The sequence below is a fragment of the Dromaius novaehollandiae genome, chromosome 2 (genome assembly GCF_036370855.1).
Source record: "Dromaius novaehollandiae isolate bDroNov1 chromosome 2, bDroNov1.hap1, whole genome shotgun sequence".
NCBI lineage: Eukaryota > Metazoa > Chordata > Aves > Casuariiformes > Dromaiidae > Dromaius > Dromaius novaehollandiae.
Genome location: NC_088099.1, coordinates 6,643,513 through 6,661,175, shown reverse-complemented (window position 1 = coordinate 6,661,175; position 17,663 = coordinate 6,643,513). Strand labels below are relative to the sequence as shown.

Here is a 17,663-nt window from a genome sequence, read left to right as displayed (position 1 = left end):
TAAAGCAATAGGCATATTCTGCAGTCATGCTAGTATGTCCAGCTTCCTACCCAGGTGTAAGACATCCCATCATATTGCAACATGAGCTCATTCAGACTTTAAATGTTATGCATTGGAGTGAACTGGAGTCAGTGGAGCTATCTGGATTTATATCTGCTGAAATTCTTACTCTTTATTGTATTGACAAATTTCTTCATTTCCAAGAGAGTACATGAAGTTCTAAAAATACTTTTCATATGTTTTACTGTAACATTTAATTGTTCTTTCATAATTCTAAGTGTTCTTCTTTATTCTTTTTTAGTGAAATGTGCAAAAAATTTCCAGGTCCTCATACTAGTCTCCTCTTGGGAGATGCGTTCATGAATATCCAACAGGTTAGTCCAAGTTTATTCAGTAATTGTACTGTATTTAAACTAGCATTTCACAACTGATCTGGATTCAAGGATAATCACAGTAAAATCTAGCCATTGTATATTTTGAAAAAATATAACAGAAGCGTTGGTAAAATCTATTTAAATTCCAGAATTAATCATGGGACTAACTCATTTCTGTCACTTACTCTTAGCCAGAGGAAGCTGTGAAAATATATGAAGAAGCCCAGAGGAAGAATTCTTTGGACTCAGTACTGGTCAGAAAAATTGGACATGCATATGTGAAAACACATCAATACAGCAAGGTCTTAGACATCAAGATTTCTGTTTTGTTTTTCTGATATTTTTTGAGTGATTTAATATTTCCTAAGTACAAAGAAAGTGTAATAATGAATTACATCTTTGAAAGACTATCTATATATAAATTCACCCTGTAGATACATCCTTGCCATTGTGACCAGTGAATGTTTCACCAGTGTAATCTCTACAAGATACATCTATGTTTCACCTACCTCCTCCTGCTTTATATATTAGGACAGAACATGCCTGGAGTTACCATATTTCTTCTAAACTTTCTTGGAAGATACATTGCTTTATAGTCAGAGACCATCTCTGATACCTCTGATAGAGGTAAATCTATGCCTTCACGGTCTCCATTTTCTTCAGTCTTTTGAAGTTTAATTTGTCCCAGTGTTGCTGTATTCCTGGTCTCCGTATGTTAGGGTTTTCTCCAGAAGCTTCTCTGAAAAGAGAAGCCTTGGTCACATACTACCTAAGAAAAGCAAATGTTGTAAATCTGTGCTCACTCAGTGTGCTTGTATTATCTGGGAAAGAAGCATATAGTTGGTAAGTACTCATTTTCATTTCACTCCAATATGATGAGGGAATCCCAATCCTAAGGTAATGGGTAATCATCTTCAGATCCTAGGTATCGTGGGCATCAGGATTTGGCCCATTTTATGCAGAATGCAGATCAACAAGGGCAGAACTGCAGGATCTTCTTTATGCTCCAATTCACAATACAGATAGATACAGATATATAGATACAGGTCATCAAAAAACGTTTCATGGTGAATGTTTGGGAATTTACTTCTTAAGGTCATCCAGAGTGTGAACGTGCAAGTAGTTCAAACATCAGAAGAATAGTAGTAAATGGAGATCTTCAAGATTTGTTGTTTTGTGCACATTAATTTTCTGCCCTACTTTTCTTGTTCTTCAAAATTATGCTAGTAAATTAACCACTGCTAGGCCTCAGAACTGGAATTCTGTCATCCGTTCTATGAAACTTATGATGGTCTGTGGCCCCATACAAGGTGGCATTCTACTATACAGTTTCCAGGCATGATAGGAGACCAAATACCACTCCCTGAAGGTGCTTTGCACAGCTGTGTGTGATACTGAGAGTGTTTAATGTTACGGAGACAGGCTTCTCCATGCCTTTCCTGATACCAGTGTCAGAGCATGGTCCTTGACATGTGAAATTACTGATCATCTACGTCATGATTCTGCAATTGAGAGAGAACAGCGAATGGTGTCAGGTGGTTTATGCTATAAGAATACATGGAAAAGCAGAAAGAAAATCATAGTAGGGAATGCCTCTTTGGACACCACTGGGATAGCATTTTACTTAGTATTAAATGACTAAGTACAATATGACTAGAAATAATGTACAAAATATTTTGAAGTACTGTGATTAATGGTAAGTAACTTTTTTGATGCCAGAAATCACAAACTAATGTTTCATTAATGTTTTATTGTGACCTAGCATAATTCTATATTTAGGATCATCTTTTGAAACTTTTCATTTTATAGGCTATTAATTATTACGAAGTAGCTCTAAAGATGAATGAACAAGATTTCTTGTGCCATGACCTTGCTGAACTCCTCCTCAGACTTAAGAAGTTCAAAAAGGCAGAAAGAGTATTGAATCAAGCTCTCAACCATGACTTTGGTACTACTGTTTATCATTTCTGCAAAGCTTGTTATATATAGTATTGAAGTCTTGAATCATTTACAATAAGTCTTGAACCATTTACAGTGCAATACATTTATTCACAAATCATTATCATAGGCTATATGCATTCACAGTATTTCAGTAAATATTTACATTATTTGCAGGACTGGTCTCTACGAAGTCCATCATTGCTTTTTTCCACAAGGGAGTGGAATAATAAAAATATTTCGTTATCCTCAAATATCAATTATTTTTACTGATGGCTGGTAAATATGATAAAGAGATAGAAATTATATTACATTGTCAGTTTTAATCTTGCAGTTAATGACTTGACTCCTATGATAAAGGATGTCAGGAGCCTGATTTTACTTGCAAGGGTTTATGAAAACATTAAAAAAGAAGAAGTTATTACAACTTTGAATAAGGTAATTGCTAAGGTGGTGTATGATCTATATGGTCTTGGATATCTTTATCTGTATGGTTTTGAATATGTTTCCCAATAATTTCAGTACCAATAGCTTCTAAGCTGCAAGGTTTTTTTCCGTTGTTGGCATCATCAACTTCTGTTATTTTAACTAGGTTATAGCTATGTGGTTTTGAAAATTAAGCCATCGTTTTGTAGCTCTAAAAATTCACAGTGCTCCTCAGTGAATATAGAACATTGTAAATTTGGGGCATATTTATGGCTTCTTTTTTTCAACCTTGTTTCATGTAGTAATTTATGCTGAGGCACTCTCTCTCTTTCATCTGAGTTAGACAAACAACTCTAATGTTGATATCACAAGTGCCAACAAGTAAAACTCATTCTTTTTGACTGTCTTTACTTTTAAAAAACAAGATAGTAGAAAAAAATTTCTGCTGGTTATTACTTTAACTGAAGTTACAAAAGCAAAGAATTTGTCCCAAAGTTTTCCACCAGTTATATACATTTATATAAATGTGTATTTTGTAATTTATTTTTCCATATTTATAAATGTTATTCCTTCATATATATCCGTCCATAAATTTTGTTAGGATGTTCATGTACATGTTAAAAAGATTTTGAACTATTTGACAGTGTCTGTTGTGTTGAGAATTTGGGTCTCTAAAACTAAGGAGAATTTATGCAGTAGTTTTATTTAAAGATTATTTATTTCATTTCATATTACAAAGATATTTGTGAATCTGTGTTCATCTACCTGCAGGGACCACACCATCCTAGGCACCATTTTAAAGTCCATAAGCCTTGGGGTGCCATACTGAAAAGGGGTAAATTCTATATATTGAGAATTATCCCTTGGTAACTAAAAAGCATGGCTAAAATCAGTACTTAGTCACTGCAACAGTGGAATTTATAGCCACATTTACCCCCATAAGTCTCCCCACCTAAAGGATTGGAATTTAAGCATTCTAACAGAATAGTTTATTGAAGTGAACTTAAAAGGAGAAAGAGTTTTGCAAGGAGATGGGGAGAGTGATCTAAACCATCTACTAGGAAAAGCCCTTAAATCTCAATGGTAGTTAGGCATCTCTCTTTAACTGTGATTCTAAGGCATGCACCCTTACTTGAAATTAGGCATGTAAGGCAGATCATCTCTTTCTCATGGAAGACCAGAGAGAAAGAGCTAGCCTGGTATATGCACCTTTATGTAAATATGAAACATGCTTGGAAGAAAAAAAAAAGAGAGATTGACACTGTAGTCCAGTGATTGTGCACTCCCCACAAAGCACAAGTCAGGTGTGTATCCCTACTCTAGTTAATATTTATGCAAAATGGAACAGCTTCAGTGGGGAGTGACTGAAAGAGATTTATCCTGTAATCCCAGTAGTCTGGTGTTAATCTGGTGGTAGAGTTGAATCCAATTCTCTGTTTCAAAACAAGAAAAGGCAATATAAAGGCAGGTGTCCATTCTTCAGGTGGATTCCCAAATCATACACAAACACAACTGTTTGGACATACATAGAACTGCTCTGAAAAACTGTTAGAAAGTTTTGAAATTCTTATTTTATTTTCATGAATCCCTCTTACTCTGTTCTTCATTTCTACAGGCTTTTGAATTGCAACAAAGGATACTGAAACGTATCCCTCTGGAACAGCCTGAATCAGTCCCTTCTCAGAAGCAGCTGGCAGCACTGATTAATGTCCAGTTTGCTGAACACTACCTGAGTCAGAAGGACTACGTACAAGCTGCTAAAAGCTATAAAAATGCATTAACCTATACTCCAGCAGATAGTAAAGTAAGCATTATTTTAAGTGTGAATCAACAGCTAATTAATAGTACTTTTATACAGATTAAGAAAAGTTGTTATGTTAGTGTAGTGTCCTTAAAAATATTTACTGATCTTTCAAAAACAAAGAATTATCGTGGGTGAATTATTAAATCATATTTCTGACATTTGAGTGAAATAGCAGCCAAAAAGTAACATGAACACAAAAAGGACATACATTCATGTTAGCCATTTTTCTACTTATTTAATCACCCAAAAGAATGTATAAAATTAAAAAATGTTTAAAAACACATATGTAACATAATAAATCATCAGAAGAGTGTTTACATATTGCAAATGTAAACTCCAGGTCATACTTAAAACAAAGGAAAATCCTGATGTTTTTCTACTAGCAGTAGAAGCTAGTTTTTAAAGCCCATAGAATATTGGTTTGGAAAAATTCCCATTTACATTTTGGAATGCTTGATTCTCGGGTCAATTAAATAGCAAAAAAAATAGCATTGAATTAGATGTGAATTCCACCTTTGCTTTTACTGGGAACTAATGATATGCAGCATGTTACAAGCTTTAAAGTCTAGCAAGCACATACAACTTAATTTAAATAAAAATGCTATTAATGTTTTCCTGAATTACACTGATTTTCAAAGAATGGCCATCTTCTGCTTATTTGTATTTAATTTCTTCCACATTTCCTTTACTTCTTTATTCCTGATAGAAATAATGTTAGCCCTATCACTTCACATAATTAACGTTACTTAAGAAAAATCATTAGAGAGTCTCTTTTACTGAATATTCATAATTACTCGAATCCTGAGATAGATATTCTAATGGGGGAATCTATTCTTGAAGTAACTATAAAGTTAGATTGGAACTGCATTAGAAATATTTGATCTACTCTGTATCTATTTTTTACAATAGAACTCAATAGAAAGAAAGAGGCTCCTGATACTAATTAAATTTATCAAAATACTTCACTTTTTAATTCTTATTTGCTCAGATAATACTGAAATTGGCTCATCTTTATTTGGAAGAAGATGATCTTGATTCATGTGAGAGTCAGTGTGCCCTGCTTCTTCAAGATGACGAGAACAGTGAAGTTACAACAATGGTATGAACTGACATCATTTAATCATTGATGGTCAGGATCCAGTAACTGTTTTCTCAGTCTGCACATGAGCATATTATTTTTACATAAAAGTAATAATAATGAAATTGCTGGCATGGTAGGTTGGCTTCACTAAATTTTTTCCGGAAAAAGTCATAGAAAAGGAGGAAGGTGATTGCATGATGAAAATCAGAGGTCTGTATCCCCAAAATATAGTGTATGTAGGACAAAAAGTAATATTAATTTTGTATGTATTTATGAGTGGTGAAGAAATGTTTGCTTTTTGTTGGTGATTGTATGCCAAAGTACTGAAGTTGATCTGTTCATTAGAATTTGATGCCTAATGATGGATTTGGACCTCTCTCTTCCGAAAAAATGGAAGTGTTCCATTTCCATGTGCTTTTCAGTATGGTAATTATTACTTCTTTTATCATGTGTTCTGATAATATTTAAAATAAATACATTTGGAATATTCTTTGATGCCAGTTCATATGTAGGAGGTTCTATTTGTGCATCTGCCTTTTATTTTTGCATGTTTCTGGCTTTTCTGTTTTACAGAAAGGTAAAATTGTTTTGCATTTCTGTTTCTATAATTACAAATTTAACTAGATGCCTCTTCTGCGATATTTTTCTTCTTTGTTAGATGATGGCAGATATCTGGTTCAGAAAACAGAAGTATGAACAAGCAATAAGTCTTTACCAGAATGTTTTGGAAAAATCACCAGGTACATAGCATTAATTAAGCTTGGGGTTTGTCTGTTTGTTCGGATTTCCACTCTAACTTTTAAAAAGCTAGTTCATTAAGATGTAAAACCTGTATTTCATTAATTTCATCTATAATATTATGTCTCCTTTTGAGTAAAAGTCTATATTCTCATGATTTTCTCTAGTGCCATATGTAAAAATATGGATCATTCTGAAGCCTTCTGAAAGAGCTTTCTATTCCAAGAAGCCGAAAACAGTAACATCTGTATTCTCTTTTGTATCTATCTGGCTCTGTCATTTTTTCTTTTAAAACGCTTAGCCTCTTCCCAGTCAGTGAAGCAGTATTGCTGTATTTCACTAATTGTGCCCTCCAGAACAATAACAAAAAAGTTCTCCACAGTTTCAATCAATATTTAAATTTAACATTTAACATTAACTATTTAAATTTAATTTGGAGAAATCTGAGTTATTGTAATATAGAGATTAAATGTACTTTATTACTTTATAATTTTTAGATAACTTTTCAGTCCTGGAAAGATTAGTTGATTTGCTAAGAAGAACTGGTCACCTTGATAAAACTACATTTTTCTTTAAAATGATGAAGAAGCAATCCACTCGATTATTTTTGGAACCTGGGTATAACTACTGCAAAGGACTCTACTGTTGGTAAAGCATGCAAAGTAATATTTGTAAATGTTAGATTTTCAGAACAGCGCTGCAGAATCTCTGTGTAGTTCATGTGATGGCTTTAAGGTTCAGTTTTTTAACTGACACAAGTTACTGCTTCATGTGCACAAAAATGAAACTAGTGTTTTCAGATTTGCTTGTAAGTTAGACCTGGTACAAACAAATTTCTTAATACATTCAAGACCTCTTTTGGAAGGAGAGGAAAATACTGGAGCATGAAAATGGGGAAAGGCACATAAATATAGTGAAGTATGGGGCTCAAATGGAAGCCAAGTATGTTGATTTGAGTATCTCAACTTCAAATGCATAGTACAAGAGCCTTGAGGTTGGATTGAAAATAGTCTTCCATCTCAAAAAATTAGGAGAAATGGTGCCCAAAATTATGTCCCTGTGCTAGGGTTCCACCCAAGATGTTTTTCTATAATGCAGTCAGTAAAGGAAATCAAATAAGTGCTTGCTTCTTGCTGCATGCTCTCACCCTCTTCTTTGCTCGGGCGCTGAAAAGCGTCTGATCTACTGATTCATCCTTCTAAAATGACAGAGAAATAAGCCAGCAAAAATATAAATAAATTTCCTCTGGGTTAGTGAATCAAATCATTTTACCATGTGAGAGGAGAAGTTCTAGATTTGACTCAAGGCAGGTCAGGATTTTGTTGCCAGGAGTGGAGTGATCAGAAGTCACTTTTTTGTAGCAACAAGCTGTTAGATCAGCTCAAGCATATATGTAACATCACCCTTGGCATAGCTGATGGAACCTGACCAGTTCATCAGTTGTGAGCTATGTAAGTAGCCATAGCTGGAGAGCACATTCCCTAATGCTGTGTGCTACTCTAATTATAAATTGTCCTTTCCAGCTGTTCTAAGTAGTTCCTTCTGGACTGCAGTTGTTAAAGGAAGTAGTGCTCTTTATGAATACTCTTCTTCACTGTTTTATTTGTCATAATCATCCTAGTACAGGTATCTCTGTGAATTGTGTTAAAATACATAGTTAACGTGGCATAACCAATCTATTTTCTTGTTCATTATCTCACAAAAGGAGCATTGTGTATTTAGTAAAGCTCTTGGTTTTGCTAGTGTTTTGGGGTCAGATTAAGATCATCAACTTTGACATTTAAGATAGAAGTTTGGGGAAGCGTAAGAACCGGTGTTGCAGAGGGGTTTGAAGTGTCAGGTTTCCAGCAGCACATAACCTTGATGGTGTTTAAATTCAGTCAGCACTTAAACAAAAGTACTTGGATTAGGTGAAGAAGTGCTCTTTGAGCACCTAAGCAGAAGCTAAGTACTTAAGCAGTCATGTTACAGTGCAAGGCTTGTGGTACTAGAGGAGTAAACAACCAAGCACATTCACCTCTGAGGACACCTTGCTCCTTGCTTAACAGAGTTGACATAGTTGGAGCCTGATTTTCTCTTCTTTAACTGTTTGATTTTGCATTGATATACACATCAGAATAGGCAAAATCTGTAAAACGGTAAAAACTGAGACTATAAATGAAAGGCCGTCATATGTATAAGAACAGCTGTACATCTATCATTACATTACAAAATAAGTTAAAATCTATCTAAAGAAGTTCATACACCTCTTGTGTATACTTATCTTGTGTGCAGATGTATACTTACTGCAAATATTTCAAAATCATCTTTTACTGAAAATTTTCCTTTCCCTTGGTGCTTTATATAGGCAAATAGGGGAACTTCATATTAATAAGATTGATTGCCCTCTCTTCTGTTCAAATAGGCACATGGGACAATCCAATCAAGCTCTGAAATATTTCAACAAAGCTAGAAAAGACAGTGACTGGGGCCAGAAAGCTGTCACCAATATGATTCAGATTTGCCTAAATCCTGATAATGAGGTGATAGGAGGAGAAGTATTTGAAAGTCTTGGTGAAGAAGAAAGGTAAAAGCACTTTTGTTAACAGTTAATAAAAGAGAAAAGTCATGAATTAGCTTTATAAAATTAATTTGGTATGTTGAGTATTAATGTTAAAGGTCTAGGCATTTTTCCTCTCCACCTAAAGCGAGATTAGGCATAGTCTTATGACTAACAGAAAAGAAGGAAGTCTTTTCCACTGCTTATTGATAGATACTCTCACAGTGTTGCACTTCTACCAGATACTTGAGACTGCATTATTTTTGCAAGACATGTAGCATATATACCACAAGACTCCACGTGCTGTTATGCTGTCATAAAGGCAATGGTGTGTGCTCCGTATTCATCTTCTTAACTGGCAAGTGAACTGAACCTGTCTGTTCTTCATTTGTTTTTTTGACTGCATCTCCTAGTCTCTACCTAACAGAGCAATAGTGGTTCATGTTCTAAAATTATACAGTTCTCTTCTTGTACTTTGACTCTGTGTGCCACGTGACCACAACTTCTTTAACTGACTGTAACCCTTGGAAACAATTTTTCTACTCTGAGGGACTTAGCCATTCTTTCTCCTGTTTGAATGAAGAATATACTACTGAGCAATGCTTTGTTGGTATCAAATTCTATACTTCTATCTGTAGAGAATGACAGCATTTTGTTTATCAATACTCAATCAAAATAATTCATAGGATGGAGGGGACCTCAGGAGGTCATCTAGTCCAGCCTCCAGTTGATCAACTGGTGAAGTTTGTGAAGCACTACTGCACAACTTTTTTCAGGATTTTGATGCACTTTTGAAAGAGGGTCAGCTGTTTCTTACACAACTCTAAGCTTTCCTGGATACTGTGGGAGTGTCTGCAGGTTGCTGTTGGCTACTGTCTTTGGGTTTTCCTGTACAGTTTCATTTAATTGTCAAGTTCAATACCCTTTTGTAGAGTCCTAGTCCTAGACCAAGTTCTTACACTCTGCAAAAGACTCATATGATTCACCACGTTCAGTGACATCCCGTTATTCATCAGAGAGAGAACACTGTACCACCATTCTCTCAGCTCCTTTAAGGCTCATGATGCTCTGTTGCCTTCAAACATTCCAAGCTCTTCAAGAACAGCAGGAACCTGTTAGGGGATGGCAGTACTGACAGTAGCACTGTGCTTTGTGCTTGAGGATGCTAGCACCAAAGCAAGCATTTTGAGATCTTTTGCAAGATAGAAAAGCCATCTTCTCTTTCCTGTTTCCATCTTTATGCATCAACACATGTTCAGCAAAAACCCATCAGGTTTTTTGCTCCAGACAAGTAGATACTTAGCCTCATATCTTGAAGTTACACGGTTCAGTTTGAGCCTCTGTTGTCCTGCAGTCCATTTTCTGGAGTTTCTCAAGGCAGGAGGGTGATTCCACTTAGAACCTGCTTCTGCTCTAGGTGAACAGCTTATCTGGAAGTAACAGAACCTATTTGAAAATACTTCAAGGACAAAGTTCATACTAGCTATTTGCTAGTATTAAAGAATAGAGGAAGCTAGGAAACTATTGAGTACTTAAGAAAATTGAACACATTTCTTCAGAAACTCGTACTAAAGTTTGTCACTGGTAATCCTGTCACCTTAATAGGAAGACCGGCTTACTGTTTTCTCGTCTCAGTCGGCTCATCTCATCAGCATTATCTTTGTTTACCATGGATCAGAACACTATCCATCCGTTAGAGAGTTCTGCTGCTCAGTTTATCTGCAGCATCCAGAGTTTTCAAAAAGGTGATACTACTTTTCACATATTCAGGGCAAAAAGAATGACTGCTTAATTTTATTTCAGCAGCAGGCTTACAAAGGAGACATCTGGATAGAGTTTCAGATGACAAAAACAGTAACTCTGAGTCTATTATCCTTCAAACTGCATCTGTACTAGTAAATAAAATGGGTGGGACCCAGTCTTCGTGAGTCCAGCTGGCACAACACTGCTCACATCCATATGATTAAACTTTCTTACTCTCTAAAACAGAGTGTGTACATCCACACTGCCCATTTGACTTGTTCCAGGCTATACTATACTCTAAATTGTGCTGAGGAATTGTCTGGGTCTGTGGTAGTTGACATGGGGCAGAACCATACCAGAGACTGTGTTTCACAGTATAGACAACAGAAGGAAAGTGCCAAGCCCTGTGCTCTGGTGCTGTTTAGTTCATTGGTGTAGAATGAGCTTTGGGTTTCAAGATAAGCATAGAAAAGTTCCCTTTGAGCCATTTCAGTGTCTGGAGTTTTAGCCTCTAGTTGGGCTGGCCTTTCATAAGTTTGATTTAAATTATGTTGGGGCTCCAAAGACAACTTCCTCTGTACCCCATGTCTCATATGACTGTTTGCTTTGTCATTCGGGGCTTTACAGTTATATGTACTTAAGTGATATTGAAGATGCAGGGCATGGAGTTGGTCAGTATACTCTTCCGATCACTTGATCAACAAGAAGAAGTCACTCTGTAACAAGTCTGGGATTTTCTTTATCAATGGCAAACAGGGATGTATCAGAACGCCTTTCAAATTGTCCTTGCTACCCAAGTTAATAATTATAGTTGCCTCTTTGTTGGAAGTTGGAAGGTTCATCCCAGTGATCTGAGAGCTTAACTTTTGTGGTCAGGCAGAAGTCCCCTGGTTACCAGACAAGTCTGCAGTGATGAGGCAGGTCCAAGATCAAGCCAGGAAGTCTGATCAGCAAGGCAGGGTCAGAATCAGCAGGATACAAGACTGGGCTCAGCCATACCTGTAACAATAGTTCAGGCAAGGAGCAAGAGCAAGGGCCTGAGCAGCAGGCCTGGTGGACAAAGGACCCAGATGAGGCTTCTCACAGTTCTGTCTCACACAGCTCTTTCTCACAACTTGGTTGTTTTCACAGAAGTCTGATCCAGGGTTACAGCTGCACTATATCTGTGCTGACCCTGAACACAGGCAGCTAAATGTTGGTGGGGGGAGTAGGGAAGAGATTACAGCACTTACTGTTGCACTCAGGGTTCTGACAAGCAATATTTGCCGGTACTGATTGTGCTGATCCCAGTCCAGCCAAGGAAATCCTGTTTTTAGAGTATCCTGTGTCACATGACAGTCTGTGAACCCTGCCCTTCTTTATAGATCTTCTCGTACTCAATTCTGATCAGATCTTCACTGTCACAGTCTCTTCCGTCCCTGTTTACCAGTGTATTGGTTGTCTCTTTGGATGAGAGCACACCTGCTGTCTCTCAGAAATTGAAACTCTGGTACTTAGTAAGAAGAGCTCCACTATGCATCTGAGTGTGCAAAATTTGCAACTGCTGTCATATACTTCTATCAGTTTGGCTAATGCACCAGGCCATGCAAGCTCAGTTAACTGAAGCTGCATTAGATTGGCATCGCTGTCAGATCAGTCATGGATTCTTAGCCTCCTTGTCTGCTCTGCATCCACAGATGGAGGGACTCTCAATCTTTTTCTACCGTCTATATTAAAGTTTCCTGAGGTTGGTTATTTTATTCTTTGAGATATGTTTTTGCATGCATACTTCTACATCTCTTGCTTTGAGGCTACAAATACGTTTCCAGACATTATGCGGCTGAGAGAAACAGACATTGTAGAGCATATGCCTTTCTTATTATACCAGCATGAATGATATGAGAGAGAAAAATGAGGGAAAATATAGGGGGGAGCCTTATGTGTGTCTTCTGTGCATACTACTGAAATAAAAATTTGTCAGTCTTGAGTGCCTGAATATATGTATGTCCACAGCATGAATATACAAACTGACAACATACCTATATGTAGAAAGAATATTTATATCCACCTTTTTTAATTATTTGCCATTTCCTTTTAAAAAAAACAAAGGAAAATGTAGCACTTCTGAAAAATACCATCCTTGCTAGACCTGGAGTAGGATGGATCTAACTATAGAATAGGCATACAAATAGTGGCAGTTTAAGCTGATTCATTTCTGGTCCGGACAACAGTGTGATTTATGATATATTTAGAAAAACAAATGCATAACCACTCGTACATGTGGGCTAGTTAGAATTTAAAGATGGAGGTGCGTATTGCTTTATGTTAGTCACTATTTGATAAATATGAAATATCATGCAGAATTTAATATTAAACAGTAATTTAGACGACAAGCAGGAAGCTGCGCAACATGGCATAAGAACAGCAGAAAAATTGTTACTGGAGTTTTGTCCTTGTTCACAAGAGGGCCAAAATCAGCTAAGGATATTACGAAACTACTGTTTAATGGCTACTAAAGACAAAAGTAATGTAGAAAAAGCTCTCAGTGCATTTGTAGAAATGGCCCAAAATGAGGTAAGAAATTCTTTAGATCTTTTTATACACATTGCTTCTTATTATGAAATGCATATTGACTCGTGCATTTTTTTCTACCTGATCTTTTTTCACAATAAACTAAAAGCTTTGAAATTAAATTAAAATACATATTAAAAGGCTTCTATATGAATATGTTTGCTGTTTTTTACTTGTTAAAAATGTCTAAAGAAGAATGGATGTAGACTATGGATGTAGCTTTTATCTTGTATTTTTTCCTCTTAAACACACTGGGTGACATTCTGATGTCATTAACACTAAGTTTTTCCATTGATTTCAGTGGTGTCAGGATTAACAGTATTTATAGAACTTAATAGACTAAATTTTCTAAAGGCTACAGTTTATTTGCATGTAGAAAATCACACCCATAAGTCTTAAGAGTTATGAAAATTGTTAGTGAATTTTAGGAAACTGTTCTTATTAGCACAGCAGTTATTTAAAAAAAAAAAAGGAATAAGAGGTTAAATTATATATTGAATGTTTTGCAGAATCTGGAGGTAAGATCAAACTACTGTACTGTAAAAAGTAAACTACTGTTTCTCACAACTTACTCTTTCAGGTCTGTGGTGTGCAGAAATAATTCGAATTATTGAAAGCTTTGGTCATTTCCCAGGATATTCATTACAGTCAAATCAATATTGAGGAATAGGGGCATTGTGCTACAACTAGCTGAGCGGTCTGGTCCTGATCCAGAAAAGTATTGATTTATATGCTTACCCATGCATACATCAGTACATTTAAGAGCTTTTATAGTACAATATGAATGCTTAAAATTAATCACTAAACATACTAAAGCCTGTAACATGTTTGGCTACTTAAAAGTTGTAAGAGCCCTTTGACCTTGATTTGGTTAGCAGTGTTTTGGGTAATTAAAAATCGCATAGTCCAAATTCTTCATACTGCACTTAGGAAACATGCTATCACATTGGCAGCATCCAGTTGTAAAAGATTTTGTCATTGAAATTGTATCTTTGCTTTCAAGGCCTCTAAAACAAGCAGTGATTTTCCTTTCATATCTTCTGTGCTCAAGGCTAAGAAAAAACCTAAAAACTTTTAAAGGTGTTTTAATTATAGCAAATTTTGATCCATTATATTCCATCCACTGCCTGTTTGTCAATAATATCTCAATCTCATATAAAGCTTTCACATGTAAGTTCCTTCATATTATGAGATCCTAAGTACCTGTCTGTATGAATCTAGTTGCAAGATAAAGATACAAGTGCTGGTATATAGTCAGTGTTCTTTGTAAGCTATATTGGGTGTTATGGGAATAAAGAGGTTTATTTCACAATCTGATAATGACCTTTTTGGTTTTTCGTTATCCTTTTGCAATGTTACTCATTTTTGTAATAAGACAGTACAAGATATGATACAGTTAGTAACATATGAAAGGAGAATGCTGTAATTTGTGTTTTATATTTTCTCAGAAGGAAAGTGTTCAAATTATTTTGGCAGTGGCCCAAGCCCATATGATACTTAAACAGGCTCCCAAGGCCAGAATTCAACTAAAACGATTAGCAAAAGTAAACTGGACTTTGTCAGATGCTGAAGAGTTAGAAAAAAGTTGGATATTATTGTCTGATATATACTGTAAAAGTGGAAAATACGATCATGCAACTGAGCAACTGAAACACTGCTTACGATACAATAAGGTGAGAGAAAAAAATAAAGGGAATCCCTGAATATTAGAAAAATACTATGACCTTTTAGGTATCTGAACTTAACACAGTGCTTGGATATTGTATTTTTTTCATTACTGGCCATTTTAATATAAACCCTCAAAGTACAAGCTTAAAGGAGTGGTTGATGTTTAAGGCTAAATTAGGATAAAATTAGGCAGTAGGAGAGAGCAATTGTTATTGTTATGATGATTGGTGGCAGAATTTTACAACCTTTTATTTCATAAGTCACAACTTAGTTCAGGGGGAAAATATACAAAAAATACAAAATTAACTTTGTGATCTTCTCTTTTATATTTTTAAAGGTTTTGTTGTTTTAAAATGTGCAAACAGGAGTGTCCAATAGTCCTTGCCCATTTTAATATGTGTTTTTAGTATCTTCCATGCTCTAAAAAGTACAATGTCAAGTACTGTTTATTATTCAGTTTATCTTGAAATAAGAAATATGATTTAGACCTCCAATTTTGCAATGATTTTATATGGTGATTTATATTTGCTATGATATGGAAGATGGGCCAAGCATACATATCCAGTAAATTATACATTGAATTATAATTTGAAATGAATATGTTTTGGTATTTTAATGTATGTTAATTCATTGCTGTTTTTAGTCTTGTTCAAAAGCTTATGAATACTTGGGCTTTATCATGGAGAAAGGACAGGCATCTATAGATGCTGCAAAAAATTATGAACTTGCTTGGAAATATAGTAACAAAGCAAATCCTGCTGTTGGTGAGTTAAGAAAATATTCTGTATCTTCAGTTCAGATCAACGATTATTAAATATTTTTTGCCCTTCAAAGCATGAGTCTTGAAAGATTTGGGTCAGATAAATGCCTTGTAACTTTATTTTGCCAATCCTAAAAACTTTGATAAATGTTTGCATCATGCCCATGCAACTAGAATGAAGTCAATTTTGATAAAACATTGTAACAAAGGACAGCACCTAGTTCAGAGTGGTCAATTTACATGAAAAAGCACTGCTAAGAGTTTAACAGCTAAACGTAATTTTTATGAGAAATTAATGTTTGTAAAGGGCTAGAATGGTTATGTATCGATGAGGAAAACAAAAGAGTCCTAGACAGAGAAGGGAGTATTGACAAATTGGGGAGAACAGTTTTTTATAGACTGAAAGGCTGAATGCAATGTTTTGGAACTAAATCTTGGTTTTGAAGCCTATTACTAGTCCTGGACTGCTGAAAATAAAATTAGAAATAGGGTAATAGTTGTTGTTGCTCATACCCCAATTCATTGGTCATTATGCATTGGTTTACTCTCAAAATACAATGTATACTAAAACAATAGTCTGCAGTCCCAGTGAGCACTGTTAGCATTTGGGATCATAAAAGCACTGCAAGAGAACAATTAGGCTTCTTTTCCTTGACTGCAGTGGCTGAGAATGTGTTGTCTCTCATTTCCTCATGCCTAAAATCTGGATTTTACACTGCTTTGCATACTTCTGTGGACACTATGATCGCACCATGTGTTTGGCACCGTACTAGCAAACTGGATTAGGATCCAAGATGCATAAAACACTCTTAACTATCAGATTTCTTTTCCTTTAAATTCTTATTTTGAGAGGGGTTCTAATACAACATACACATTAATCCAATTAAAATCTCCATATAGAAAAAAAAAACCTGTACCATGTATTACATGTTCGTTATCTTAATATTTTCTGCTATACCCTATTTTAACTCTAAATTTGTTGTGATTATTGGTCTGAAGTGCTGTTTAATCTCAGATTAACTTTAAGAAGTTATTATGGGTGATAAAACACTATTGTTTCTGTATCTCTTGAAGGTTTCAAACTTGCTTTCAGTTACCTAAAAAATAAGAGTTATGTGGATGCAATAGAAGTTTGCCATGATGTAAGTTATTTACAAAACTTTTAATTACATCATGAGACAAATAGTGTTTAAATTATTAACTGTCTTTTTTTTAACTAGGTTTTGAAGCTCTGTCCAAGTTATCCAAAGATTCGAGAAGAGATTTTAGAAAAGGCGCAAGCAGCGATCAGACCCTAAAAATAAGATTTTAATACAAGATGTTTAGCCATTAGATATGTCAGCTAACACTAGAAATAAAAACATATGTTAAGTAAATATAAAGTATTTTAGACTTGTTGGAAATAAAATTGAACTTAGGTCTCCCGTTTCTACTCATTTATTGCACTATCAAGCCATGCTATTTTTAGTATTCGTCACTACTTTATGAGGAGACTGATTTTGTCAGTGGATGTGATCTGTCCTTTTTAGTACGTCTACCCACAGCTGCTCTATGAAGATAGGCAAAGGAGTACCTACTCTCCGGATCACGGTTGAGAAGGCTTGAGATACTCAAACTGGGGCAGTTTTATGCATGTTCTGAAACAGAATTCCTTGCGCCTAGTGAATTTTGTGCCTCTGAGATTTAGCAGTAGGTGAGATGTGGCATTTTGGATGGCAAATGTAGAATTAGACACCTCAAGCCAAGTTTCTTCATTGGATCTCCAAGGTACTGGTATCGTACTAATAATTAATCAGCCTCCTCATTGCCATTAACACGAATCTCCATGTTGTTTTTTTTATTTCCTTCCCCTACAGTTAAATTTATAATTCATAAATTCAAGGTTTTTCACCCTGACAAGTGCTTGTACGTGGAACAGCTTCCTGGTCCCAGTGCTGAAACCCCCCTCTCTCCAGTCACATATGTCCTGTAGGTTCACCTCTTTCACAAAGCCTATACAAACAGCACAGAGCAAGACGCAGATGGTCCCTCAAGAGCTCTAC

At 35.5% G+C, this 17,663-nt stretch overlaps 1 protein-coding gene across 1 annotated transcript in view; it reads left to right on the top strand.

Annotated features, from left to right (window-relative positions):
• The window catches only part of TTC21A (tetratricopeptide repeat domain 21A), a 41,105-nt gene extending 24,063 nt beyond the window's left edge, over positions 1-17,042 (top strand). Inside the window, 14 exon segments of the mRNA XM_064508062.1 lie at positions 302-374; positions 566-676; positions 2,184-2,322; positions 2,647-2,750; positions 4,354-4,542; positions 5,531-5,641; positions 6,282-6,363; positions 6,859-7,009; positions 8,766-8,927; positions 13,001-13,196; positions 14,642-14,866; positions 15,505-15,625; positions 16,696-16,763; positions 16,842-17,042. Of these exon segments, the coding sequence (XP_064364132.1) occupies positions 302-374; positions 566-676; positions 2,184-2,322; positions 2,647-2,750; positions 4,354-4,542; positions 5,531-5,641; positions 6,282-6,363; positions 6,859-7,009; positions 8,766-8,927; positions 13,001-13,196; positions 14,642-14,866; positions 15,505-15,625; positions 16,696-16,763; positions 16,842-16,919 (1,810 nt within the window). The 3' untranslated portion in view covers positions 16,920-17,042.
• The last annotated feature ends 621 nt before the right edge of the window (positions 17,043-17,663 follow it).